The sequence below is a fragment of the Fusarium odoratissimum genome (genome assembly GCF_000260195.1).
Source record: "Fusarium odoratissimum NRRL 54006 unplaced genomic scaffold supercont1.54, whole genome shotgun sequence".
Classification (NCBI taxonomy): Eukaryota; Fungi; Ascomycota; class Sordariomycetes; order Hypocreales; family Nectriaceae; genus Fusarium; species Fusarium odoratissimum.
Window position 1 is genome coordinate 33298 of NW_022158734.1, and position 13640 is coordinate 46937.

Sequence of the window (13640 nt, forward strand, 5' to 3'; positions counted from 1 at the left end):
TTATTGGAGATCTCGATCCTGACAGTTTGGAGGAGCTTCATGCTTATTCCAGATGCCCTTCGAGAAAAAGATACGGAATATGTTTCTGATGTTGGCGGGCTACAAATCTATCACACAAGTGGTAGGCTGGTGTGGCGCTTGGTTCTTTCCTGGCTCGCGGGGATGTTTCAGTTGGGGGTTTTGAGTTGGACCTCAATTTTTGGAATTCTGACTTTGACGAGCCAAAAGTGGTGGACGAGATAAATCTGAGTCTATTTAGTTTATAGATATTATTGCATATAGATCTTTCCACTTCCTTCAGAAGTATATAGAGTTTATAAATAGTTTATTATACTTTCACCAAGTCTGGGATGGCTCGTAGTCTCTGAAGTTTATGTGATTGCCGGGTCCCCATCACCGAGCCAACTGAGTCAGGCTTCCTGCAAGCGGGCGACGATAATAATAGGCTCAATCAAACGAAGCGAGACAGCCCTGTCACTATCAAGTCAAAGTGCTATCTATAAAAGCAAAACTGTTCATGCCTGTCGCGTTGATCAATTTTATCTAAGCTGGATTTTACTTATATGATTCATCTCTTGCAATAATAAAAACCGCATCTCGTGGGAGAATTGCTCTTATTCTCTTTTGTAAACATCGTCAAAGCTCTGGCCAACAAACAAGCAACCTTGTAGCCCGATGTTTAAGTACCAGCAAAAAAGGTCCAATGAACCAGCCTGCATATGCCACAGCGGCACTTCTTTTCCTGCAATTGACCACCCTCGGTCTGAGAAGAGCAGTCTTGGTTCTGTTATGAATCTCGATACAAAAATAACGACATTATTGGTTGCAATTCGAGCATGTGCTCAATGCTCAAACGATGCTCGGACAATCGAAAATGCGCTCTTGGCTTTGAAAGACATTCTGCTGCTCCTCGAAGCAGAACAACGAGTCTATACTCCAGCGACAAGGACTCAAACACCTGACAACAGCTGCCTATCGTCTGACCGGTCAGATGATAGTCCGAAGGCGCCTGAGGAATCCACAAAAGAGAAATTCGTATTTGGAAGTATTATCCTCGATGATAGTGAGAGTACAGTCATCGCAAGAAGGCTTATCAGAGACGCAGCTATAAGAATTGGACAGAATCTTCGGTGGATTGGTATGAAGCGCAGGTCCGGGACAATAGGGTCTGTTCATCACCCTCAGCGATTTGACCAGGAAATAGAACTGGCTATGGACCGTGTGAAGATTATGGTAGCAAGAACATCTTTACATTTCCCATACTTCTAAAGGTGGATAGGACACTTCTGGACAGATATGACCACATAGAGGGGACAGGCATATAATCAGGGCAACCAATATACACATTTCTTCTATCTAGTCCTTTTATCTCACGCGGATTTGCATTACAGACAGGAAAGAACAGTCCGTTGAATTCTGTCCACAAGAACGCTCTCTCCAAACCACTAGATTTTATCTTACTCTTATATACTGCAGAACTGCTCGCTTTCTAAAAGGTCTATCATTCCTGACATGGCTTCCAATCGACTCTTAGCTACTTCAAGCATAAGTCTGACCACTTGGTATAGATGGCCAGAATTCCCTTCCCCCATTGTCGCATTCGTGTTATTTATGCTCTCTATTACATGAATGGCTCTCATGATCCTGTATCTAACGAGTTCGTATGTGCCGATAATGCCGTTTTGCCCTGTCAGGACTGAGTTACCGATCGTCAGACGACAACTCTGGATAACCGCAGGATTCTCAAGAGCATATGAAATCTGAGATGAGATCCAGTCATACAACAGAGCAAGCATGCTAGACAACTCCATACTCCGAGACATGCAGGTAGGACATCCTGAAATCCGTTTCTGTACCTGCTCGACTGTCCACGAGACTTGTAGTACTGCATCCAGACGTAAGAGAGATGAGTTCTCTGACCCAGCGATATACATGAGCAGTTGGGATTTGCTCAAGAGCTGCGGCCAGCATGTTGTGCATAGTTCGTCGCGGAGATGATGCGATCCCATTGGTTGTTTGGCGATGTCCGCGATAGTGGCCATGATGGAGTTAATCTCCATATCGACCTCTGTCAGATGGCTACTGGTATCATCTGTGTCCAGGCCTGTGATAGTGTAGAGCCCCAGTGGGCTCGTGGAGCTATGACAGAGTGTCCCCTCGCCGCTTAAATCATGTTTTGGACGGGCATCTCCTAGGCCATCGCTGTGCAAAGCGCTTTCTTGACTCCACTCTTGCTGCAAACTCCTAGGTGACGTCGAACTAAAGCCGTCGGCGTTAATCAACAGAACATCCTGCAGCATCAAGTCATCTAAACCGCAGACGCTTGACGGCTGTGTGACATCTGAGCTGAGACATGGCGTTGAAGTCCAAGGATCTTGCGTCAATAATGCGATATCCTGACAGTGTGGCGAATAATAAACAAGATCTGGAAGTGATGGCAGAACGAGGTCGTCGTTTGAACTTTGAAGACTGTTGAAAGGTTGGTCGCTGTAACTCGCGATATCGGTTTGTGGTTTCTGATCAACAGAGGATAGGATAGATGCTTTACTTGGCTTGGGCTTGAGACGTGGACGCCCAGCACGGCGAGCTTTGCTGTAAATGCAGTCCAGGCCTCGTCTCCGACATCGTTGACAACAAGGCATTTCGCCGCTGCACTTGAGCTTGCTTCTGGTGCAGCTATCACAGCAGCCTCGGAGTCTTGGGGGGACCATCATAGACGAGTAATGTTTTCCCAGTCCATCTAGGTCAGAGTGCATGTTCATCTAAAAGAACGAGATTTATTTGATGGATAGAAGACATATTAGTTGCTGATGAGACGACCTGCTTTTGAGGTCTTTGCGTTTTCGAGGAACATTCGATCTGCTCAGACCGCCTAATTCTCTGAATCGACGATCGTGTCAAGGGGTGCCCTGTCGTTTGCCTAGCGCTACTCTTCTAGTGAGGTACTGGACTTTTAGGTTACCTGACCGCCACTGTGCTTTTTGCAACTAAGACCTGTAGCGTAAAGCTTATCTTAAAATATGAAGCCTTGAAGTTGGTAAATTAGACCAATATACAGGAAAAGTATAAGCTATACGTTAAAGCCTTGTTTTCGGCCATGACCATTGCACTTTAAAAACATACATATATTGCTAGACCATGTGCTTCTCTAGCAACGGTATTGCCTATTGCCAGATGGAACACTGCACTAGATAAGTTTTATACGAGAAGAGAAAAGAGGTCGTATTGGTATTGGACCCTATGTTACTCTGGCCAACCAATCCCAACAACGGAGTATGACTAGACGTTGTAATGGATCCCAATGAGGTAGTATCACAACTCAAATCCCGGATCGAGTTCCCAGTCTCGGTTGTTCCGACTCTCTCTGGCATATACTTCGCGCTTATATAAGTGTAATCAACCGAGCTTGATCCTGTCCTTTACCTTTAAGCTCTTCTCTTAATGCTTTCCTGGAAGTCCTAATGTTCCCGACTCTCTGATACTCTTCCTTTTCCTGAATCCTTTCAATAACCAAGCCCCAGAATGGTAACTGCCCATCGCTGAAGCCTGGTGTTTCTATAAGAAGTAAAGCAAAAAGCTCCCTCGCTCGAATATTCTCGGGTATCCCCCCTGCTTCCTTGAAAAGGTCTTCAGTGAACTCAATAGAGTCAAAGCAGCAACTTATACGTCCAGTCTGAGCGTTTTTCGTACGTAGTTCAAATTCAGCCTGTTGCGTCGATCCTCTTCGAGTCAGATATAGACGTTTCATCGGCGCACAGATCTTGATCTTTCCTTCCAGGACCTCGCCATAGGGATTTGCGCCTTTGAGTGTAACTTCGACATCCATTATCTTCGCCAATATCTTATACGTATATGGAATGCCTGGTGAAACATCTCCATCTACCGATGCCCATGACCAAGAAGGGGCCCTATACTCTCTCACGCGTCTGCGTCCGTATTTTAGACCTTGCCAACACAACCCCACGACGAGGTCCGATCGCCAAAGGCCAGCCAGGTACTGGTCATCCAGCCGCTCTGCAAAGATGCTGGCAAGACCTGATATAGCAGGAAGTTTGTCCGATGGTATTGAGAGATGCCGTTTTCCATATAGCTGAACCAGTCTATACCATGACTTCAATAACGCGTCTTTGTAGATAGAATGCTTGCTTTCCTGATCAATTGCTGTGGCTTCTCTTTCGTTCCTCTTTTGATGGACAGTTTCGAATCTAGCTCGCAAGAACAAGCCATCCTCCCCGAGAAATGCTTCATTGCATTCGAATAGCATTTGTTGATTGCTGTAATGAAGGGTTCTATGAGACAAAACGCGCTCCTGTAAAGTCCAACCGCGTCCTGAGAGCGGTTCTTTAGGCAAGGTTATATAGTCCACAAAGGTGGGAAAGCTTGGATGTTTGTCTTCCATCAAACACTCGGTGCTGAATGCCTCTTCTCGGAGCGGAAGGCTGAAGGCTAAAACTTGACCTTGTAGGTCCCCAAACACTAGATCAATCTGAACGTATTTTCTTGTTGGTATCTCACTGAATAATCCTTCAGAGCTATCAGTGCCATTAGATGCTGCAATAGTTAGATATGAGTTAGCATAGACTGAAAGCATCTTGGCTGATTCTCGCTCCCAGTCTTCCTTATCACCCTGGCATATACAAATACTGTCTATCCATAGATATCTCACTCTAAGCCTTTGGGTAATCTGTATGGCATCTTGATGTGTTTTCGGTAGATTAGATACCATGATACTATCCTTTCGATCTTGAAGTGTAGACTTGGTAGTTGTGAATTGTGGCACGTTCCCCCAACAATAGCTTTATATTATATATTAGCATAATTCTTCCTATATGCCTTAAGATTATGGACTCAGATACCTCAATGCCACATATCGTCCCGCATCGTATTTCTGCGTTTCGCGTAGCTTAACATAAGGACTGTTGAATTCGTCGCCAACATCAATAACACGGGTCGGCAAGAAAGTTTCTGTTGGGCTGCAGTGAGAGTGTTTGTCACAGTCTTTTAGCCAATTGCACACTCTTCCGAGTGCTATCGGTGTTCCTCTCTGTTTTTCAATTGGACGACCGCGAATAATTCCCTCCAGTGGGTTACCTAATATTATCAACGCTGGTCATCTGTGGTTGGATTGGGCAACCATACCATCTTTAACGCAGAGACCAATGGCTGCAACCAGTCTTGCCTCACCTCTCCTTACTTCACCCTTGAATCCTAGTTCATCCGTGAATGTCATAACCCAAAAGCCATCTCTCCCAGAGGCAGGCTTGACTAGCCAGAACTCCCAGAGCGGCCATGCATACTTATATGCCCCATACAGTTCCCAGCTCGGCTTGAGTTTCTCAAGCTCTGCTTGGCACCGAAGCACTTGTTCTAGAATAAGATTGCAGAGAACACAGTGTAAATCCGATGCGGATCCTTGTAAAGCATCGAGACTTTGGTAATGCAAGAAACCTTTATCCTCCAAACGCCAGTCACGGAAGTATTGGATATATGGATACCCGGTCATATATCCACATTTAATGTCTTGAGGAACCGTAGGAAGTGTATCCAAGGGGATTGTCCTGCAAAGATTGCACAGCGTCATGTTCGCGCGCTGGGACGTGATCGTAGTCAGAGTAGGACAATTTGCCGATTTAATGCTGTACAAAGAAAGCCAGACGAGAAAATCAAATAATGAGGGATGGAGCAGGATAGCCTGCTTATCTTGACTTTTCCTACCCCACCACCAGGACCGCCAATCACAATCGGCAATGACTTACCAAGATTACACCGACCGGGCCATAACAGTCTGACAGTCAGCCCCCAGAATAGAATGAACACATGACCCGGTCATCAGCAATTCGACGGCCTAGTGGACGCTTGTTATCTGGGATCCAAAGAAATAGAGCATTGCCTTCGCTTCCTGCTGTCTTGGCCCTAATTAGTATTCGGTTCAACTTCCTCGCTAAGGCAGGCCGGGCCGGGCCGTCCTTTTTGACCGGTGGCAGCGATAATAGAGCCTTCTGGTATCGCATCATAAAGCTAGTATCCCCTTGCACCGCCTGCTAAAAGATCTACACCGGGCCTGCTGATCTCGACTAGAATGTCTATTATCGCGAGACTCGCTTTTCAGCTGCCTACCATTGACTTCAAGCATTGAATATTATCACAACTAACAGGAGGCAAGCGACAACTGGCATACAGATGCGTTCATCTGCCCCCAATCATCGAGCTTATTGCCTGCTATCGGTCCCATTATCTTATTACCCCGCTATGCCGGCCGCTCTATTAAGAAGCCGCTTGATGGATTCTGAGGCTCAGGCGGCGAATTACAGGGATAGCTGCAAGTTTAAGCCCCTGTTGCTTACTCTCGGCTTGTTATCTCCCTGTCAATGTCGGTCGAGAATATGCAGCCGCTTCCACTTTCGTTTGTTTTGATGCACTTTTGTGACCAACAGTGACATTTTAATAAGCCATAATGGAACTGGTATACTTACGAGATAAGAGAAAAGAAATAACGCAAAGAGCATATCGGCCCTGTATAAATCATTGCTGTGATGCAGCCTGATCTTGGCAATATTACTTATTGCATAATATAAGCTTTCACTGATGTGGCAGGTATTGATTCTTATACACTACTTCCCGCTTTCTCTGACCCATATCTTTTGCAAATAGGTATGCTTCTGGCATTCTAGTAAGGCTGAACCCCTCAGCGAATAGGTTTCAGTTCCGTGACTAAAAGCCCCTAGGCTGTCTCGCTTGACGTGTTCTAGATCTGGCCTGTTTTAGCAAACCGCCCATAGGTAAATTATTTCCCTCTTTCTGGAAGCACAGCTAGCCACGGCGTTCTAATAATAAGCAATAGTTACAGTTTTAGACGCAGCTATATAGAGCATGTGGGGGCGGGAGGGGACGGCCAGTACCCAGATTCAATACAGCCGGTCTAGACTGAATTGTGGCTGTCTGAGTATGTATTATGATCGGGATGAATGGACTCACTGACTCTTGGAGTCAAAAACTAACAAGCTGCGAAGCCAGTTTCAACCTTAACCATCAGGCTTATATTACTCTAGCTACCTAGCAAACCCTGTCAATGTGGGTTAACGATATGATGTAATAGGTCTCCAATAACTTATCCCAAAGAGGTAGTATTACAACTCAAATCCCGGCTCGAGCTCCCAGTCGTAAAGAAACCTAACATCAACACGATCACCCAGGAGGCCGGTTACCCCGATCCTCACCTCTTCGTCTGGCACCAGATCGATGAAGTTGTTGTCAAAGACCAAGTTCTTGCCATCGCTGCTGGATGCACTTAACACAACTCCCTTGACTGGTGCATTGGCTCTCACAATGACTGCTGATCCATCGTCCACTATTTCCGTATTGACCTTCAGATCAGAAGACATGTGCACATACTTGAGAGGCTCCGGCCAGCTCACCCATCTTGCCACTTGTTCTCCAGATGAGATGTCTCGTAGATATGCAACCAACACTGTTTCATCTGGGTTTGGAATCTCCAGCCCAGCCAAAAGTTCAGTTGAACGGTTTCCTTTTAAAGCATATTCCTTCGACTCGTCCGAGCGTGTCCATCCGATTGACTTTCCACTTTGAATATCAAACGCCTTCACCTCCAACGTGACTCTCATCTCATGGAGATGGCCATTGACAGCCCAGATGTCGACCTTGTGCTTCTTATCGAGATAACCAGTGGTGATATAAGGCGGCTTCTCGGTGACGACTCGTTCCATTCCAACAACCATCTTGTCCAATGCTCGCTTAGTGATGTAGTATGCTGGTTTGGGATTCATGTCAACATCAACGAGGGCCCAGCTAATACCAGGCCAGATGTCGTTTAGCTGCCAGACCAAGACGCCAGCGCAGTTCTCTTCCCCAGGCCCTCGGAACTCACGTCGCCAACAGTTATAAGCATACGCCATCGCCTCGGCTTGAAGGAACTGCGTGCAGTATACAAAATCCCTGAGAGGATTCATTCGAAAGCGATAGTTCTCACCCATGTACATTGGGTACCGTCTTTGATGACCGGGACCTTTGTCGTGGACGTCAAAAGTCCTCGACTGTCCATGGCGCTCTTTGGGAGACGTGATAGCTCGGTGAAGAGTCTGGAGACTGGGAGCTGACTCGAAGCCAAATTCCGAGATGAAGCGGGACGTGTAGGCCTTGTAGTCCTGGTATGGTGATAGCTTGCCATGCCAGACATCCCAACAATGTGTGTCACCAACCGTTGTGTCGTTGGAGAAGCTTCCACCATAAGGAGAGCTAATCCAATACGGGACGTCAGTTCCTGATGCTTTGATGACGGAAGGGAGAGTGCGTTCATAAATCTCGCGTGCTGGAAATGTGGTCTTATCCCATGGACCAGTCGTGTCACTGTAGTCAACCTCCCAGCAACGATCTCCGTCTGCGCACATGTAATCCTCATTATTCCCGCACCACAGGACAAGAGAGGGATGGTGACCAACACGCTGTACTTGTTGCTCCGCTTCGATCTTGACATTGGCAACGAAATCTGGCGAACCAGGGTAGTTGCCGCATGCGTATAAGAAGTCTTGCCAGACCATGATGCCTTCACGGTCACATATATCATAAAAGTCATCGCTCTCAACAATCCCACCTCCCCAGACACGAATCATAGACTGATTTCCTGCCTTGGCAAGAGTGATCCATTTCTCGTAGGTTTCCTTGGACACTCGCGGCAGCATGAAATCCGCGGGTATCCAACAAGAACCGCCACTGAAGAGACGAATGTTGTTGACTTCAAAGATGAATGACGTCCCTGGCTGATCCTTGAGCGGGTGTTGCAGTAGGCGCAACCGTCTGATACCCAACTTTCTACTCACAGTGTGATTTGGAATGCTGACTTGGAGGAGATAGAGGTTTTGCTCTCCATACAAGAACGGGTACCACAGCTTCGGTTTGTTGAGCTTGATCGTAAAGGATAGAGCCCCTTTAGTCGATTTCGATGCTTTATCATCCACCACAATGGCCCCTGTTTCAACGTCCAGTAACTGAACCTGAACCTCATTGATACTGTTGTGACCCTCCAAGTGCGCTTCGACTTTAATGTCCACAGAAGAGAGATCTGGAGCAACATCTTGGGTAACCCGGAGATCGCAGATTCGTGACTCGTAGACTTCTAAGTATATGGGCTTCCAGGGACCGCAGGTGTTCATGGCTGGTCCCCAGTCCCAACCCCAATGGTACTGAGCCTTCCTGACGAAGAGTCTCTCAGACCCGCCAAAGTTGACACCTCTTCCAACCTTTGTCGTCTTGTATCCAATCCGCTGACGTTCAGAACGGCCATATTCTGGGGCAGCTTTGAACCTGAGCTCAAGAACAGATGGTCCCTCTCTACCCCGTAGCATGTCGGTGACGTCGATACGATGAGACCTATGCATATTGTTGCTGAACAAGATATGCGAATCATTCAGATACACGTCAACCACTGTATCAAGGCCCTCAAAGACAAGCTCTGCCTTTTCAGACGGTTTCAGATCGAGTGGAAGGATCTCGGTACGATATGTCCAGTCCGCATCATTGACCCAAAGACACTTCAGTTCATTGATGTCGATATAGGGATCAGGGACCAACGCGTGATGCAAAAGATCAATATGAGCGACAGTTGGAAATTGCGCGACGGGTAGGAAGGACGAAGCCGTGCCATCGTTCAGAGAACTGGCTTGCTTGAACTTCCAGCCTTTATCCAAGTGGATTTGACGGAACATGATCACTGCGGGAGAGAAGATATTTGGTGAGAACAGTCAATGAAGGTTTCTAGATGTCCAACAAAGTGTTTCCTCTGAAGAAAGCCAGACAGTCGATGCGGGGGAACCTACAACTTATGTTCTGACTATGGGGGTTACGCCGAAAGTGGATTAACCAGTCGGGGATTTATCCGCCAGAACATGATTGATTATCAGACGTGCGCAGTCTTACATTGGTAGGTGAAGTACCCATATCTCCACTAACAGCTAACTACGGCGGTAATATGTAGATCCGTGCTAGCCGCGGTGCAACAAATAACTGTGAAACTCTGTTGTGAAGGCTATCAAGAGCTGGGGTGCTCGATTGTACATAGCTATCGAATTATTCAGAGAGAATTTAAAATTAATGTGAAGAGATCAAAATACAACCCAATTGAAAAAAAAACACATCTCAAGTCCGGTTATAATTGTATAAGAGACTCCGGTACACAAAAAGCTAAACCTTCACCTTTTTCTTGCCGCTGCTACTGGACAAAGTCTTGGTATCACTCGAGGCCTCGATAGCAACTTCATTGTCAAAAAGAGCTGAAATCTCCTCAAGGGTCATTCCCTTGGTCTCAGGAAAGAATAGGGCGAATATGATGGCACAAATAAGTGTTAACGCCATCATGATCAAATAAAATCTCCAACCAATGGTTTGAAAGGCAGTCGGTGCAGCCTCGAGAAGGGTAAGAGAGCCAGCGAAAAGACCGGCACAGGATATCGCAAATCCCTTCCCTCGAAGATGGGTAGGCCAGATCTCAGAGCCGCACACATAAGTGGAGGCATCCACGCAGGTGGCATAGAAGGTGAGGTGCAGATACAAGAAGAAGACACCAGCCGAATTACCACCCTTATTTGTCGTGCCCCCATAAAGAGCAACCATAATGCTTACACCAAGAAGCAAAATGGCGCAACCTATAAGGCCGGTAACCATCAGCCATTTTCTTCCGGCGTAGTCAAGGAGGACGGCATTGATGGCGTTGCAGACAAGTCCTTCGGGCAACCATCCAGCCGAGAGTGCGAGACTAGCAGAAGCACCATGTCCGAGAGCTGCATACAGGGAAGGTCCGTAGTTGTTGATGACGGTAGTTCCTGTAAGTTGGCCAGCAAGAATAGTGGTGAAACCAATCAAGGCCCTTTTCCGCTAACAAGGCACGGTGAGGAGGGAAGCCCAAGAGGGTGGCAAGTGACGCTCAAGTTCTACCTGAGCGCGAATCTGAGCAAATTCAGCCCGAGCTGCATGGTTGTCGGGATCACTGGAGTCTCCGTAGATACGCCGCAAAACAGCCTCAGCTCTTTCATGCTGATCGTTATCGATGAGCCATCAGGGACACTCAGGAATGAAGTAGACACCACAAGCGAGGATAAGAGAAGGTAAGCACTGTATGGCCAAAGGAGGACGCCACTGAGCCCCGTCCGCATTCACGAAGTAGAAGCCGAATCCGACCCAAGCAGACGATGAGTATCCAACCAAGATCGAAACACGGTGAAAACCAACGAGGAGGCCACGAACATGAGGAGGCGCAACCTCACTCTGCCAAAGAGGCACAAGTATGACGAGCCCGCCGATAGCCCAACCTGTCAGGAATTGTGACACGAGGTACGTTGCCAAGTGGACAGAACCAGCTTGAAGGCCGCCGCCAATGATAGCATGCTCTATTAAAACCGAACTTTTTACAGAGATGTTGCGCTAGCCCAAGGCATCGCACCCTAAGGATTTGACTTATATCGCGAGTTTTCGTACCAGATAGCTAAAGCCTTTCAGTAGCCCTTCTAAGTAACTAGGTTTAATCTCTACGCCTGGTAATTAATAGATTGAATTGCATGGAACGGCATTTTTCTTGACTATTTGATTAACAAATTTTCTTTCTCTTTAAAAATCACCATTGCAAGGGAATACTAGCTGAATGAATAACTCAAGGCATTATGATCGCTGAAGTGCTACACGCTATTAAGATTCTCTTTTGTCTATCTGGGTACTCTCTTCCGCTTAATCATCCGTGGAAGACCAAAGGAATCTTGAGATATAGGCATCTGTTTAAAAGAGGCCAGTGTGATGCAATAAAAAAGATACAAGACAACATTATTAACAACAATCAACAACGGTGGCACAAATTTGCAACTAGAATATCCTATCCACCATGTTGCGATAAGAACAATAATTTATTCATCGACTCAGGGGATAATATCACCACTCACTTAACGAGCGCTTCTTAGTTTTTACTCGTGTCAACAACAAGACAGATGTTATGATTCTATCATGAGCGGCTGAGCGGGAGCGGCCAACTTCATGCTGGAGTGTGTGAGCCTTAGATACCACGTCAGCAACGCGTGTCACGGCGCATGGCGGTCCTTGGTTGATACGGGACTCGGACGATCTGTCAGAATTTTGGACGAGGGAGTGGGGCAGATCTTAAATAGATCAAATCCACTCCGCATCGGGCTTCAAAGAAGAGGTAGTGGAGCCATACCAAGAGCAGCTGGCACTGCAAGGTTTTGTATGGTTCTGAGACATCACTAAGTGGGTCGTTACCCTCAACCCACCACCTCCGGTTTTTTTTCCGTTGGTTCATCAGAGCACGGATGCTACACGCCACTATGGGATGCTTTTCCAAGCCACTGACGGATACACTGTGCACTTGTGAAACATGCAGACTGTTTTCATACGGAACGGGCTCAAACCCAAGCTCGAATTAGTAGCTTTCTCTTGACCTAATCTTAACTAGCTTAATTACAATATCTAAATACCAATAGATTTTATTAAAAAGAGAAGACGGTCCAAGAGATTGTGTCAAGTTGGGAGGGGAGAGAGTGAGCCGAAACTTGCAGTTGACGAGTTCTTCTGTTCTTCTTTTCGCATTATCCTCTCTCTCGCTGAGGATATAGTTTTGGTTCAATGTTTCGGTTGTGCTGAATCGCAGGGGTGGGATCCGCCTAGACTGACCAAGTGGCAAGCGCAATAGCTCGCCATCGGGTTTCGGTATCATGCTGTCTAGAGTTGAGTCGACGAGAAGCTTGGTAATTCGCTTGGCGAGCTTCTGGCGAGTAGGCTCCGGAAGGCTCGGACTGCATGACTCATTATGATTGTCGCGAGATGCTAATGTCTTCCACTTCAAAGGATGTACCTAGAGACGAAGAGCGACAAAATACCAAGTGTTCCACTTGCAAAACTTCGAAGTTCGTTAGAATCAGGCTGCCAAAAATGCCCGCAATCCTCTACATGCGTCAAAAATAGGTTGGTGATTTTCATGGAAGTGAGGAGTCTATACATGACTCGGTATGATCACCCGATTCATGACCAAGAGTTGCTAAGCCAGCCTTGTTCCAGGAGAAGCTTCTAAAGCTATGGTTACAAACTTTCATGAATTGCAGTTGTATTTACTGAATTTACTCTATATCAGCCCCTTTCTTTTCTTTGTATTTTGTATTGTATTGAAGCGTACTGATCACTGCACAACTATCAATAGTGTAAGTAATGATCGAATTGGGAGGATCATAAATGTTCATTGAAAATAAGTATTAGCCAGAAAATACAAAGAAAGTCCACTAAAAATTCACCACATAACGCCACGCAATCTTGCATATTTTAAGAGCTTTAGTTCAGTTCTTCTGTAAAGTAGCAATACGTTCAGTTAAGCTACAGAACCCAGGTGTGTGATAAATGTTAAGTAATTAAACCGCGACCTTTCGTTGATTATGGACTACATCTGCATGTATTTTAAGACCATAAAGTAAATAGCCACAAAGTAGCGTATGGCATGACTCGAACCTATCCACTTTAGAATTACTACTTTTGGAGCACTCTGAGCATTTCCGAGGTAAGATGAGGTGAACTTTCAGTCCAGGAACCCTCGAAAGGTATTGTGAGGTTGGGTCCAATTGTGTTAAACTGAGCCGTGC

The 13640-nt window shown here is 46.3% G+C and overlaps 3 protein-coding genes across 3 annotated transcripts; all 3 read right to left on the reverse strand.

The window, feature by feature from the left end:
- Window positions 1-1463: 1463 nt before the first annotated feature.
- On the reverse strand, window positions 1464-5581 carry FOIG_15533 (uncharacterized protein; the record flags this gene model as incomplete). The annotated part of the gene is made up of 3 exons (XM_031216897.1): window positions 1464-2740; window positions 3424-4551; window positions 5140-5581. The coding sequence occupies 3 exons, from the start codon at window positions 5579-5581 to the stop codon at window positions 1464-1466; spliced, it is 2847 nt and encodes a 948-aa protein (XP_031053336.1).
- Window positions 5582-7049: 1468 nt separating this feature from the next.
- Window positions 7050-9785, reverse strand: FOIG_15534 (uncharacterized protein). Its single transcript, XM_031216898.1, has one exon. It carries the CDS (start codon window positions 9717-9719, stop codon window positions 7128-7130), a length of 2592 nt encoding a protein of 863 aa, XP_031053337.1. The 5' UTR covers window positions 9720-9785; the 3' UTR covers window positions 7050-7127.
- A 409-nt stretch (window positions 9786-10194) lies between these two features.
- FOIG_15535 (uncharacterized protein) lies at window positions 10195-12390 on the reverse strand (the record flags this gene model as incomplete). Its single annotated transcript, XM_031216899.1, has 4 exons — window positions 10195-10884; window positions 10945-11043; window positions 11167-11410; window positions 12365-12390. The coding sequence occupies 4 exons, from the start codon at window positions 12388-12390 to the stop codon at window positions 10195-10197; spliced, it is 1059 nt and encodes a 352-aa protein (XP_031053338.1).
- Between the last annotated feature and the right edge of the window lie 1250 nt (window positions 12391-13640).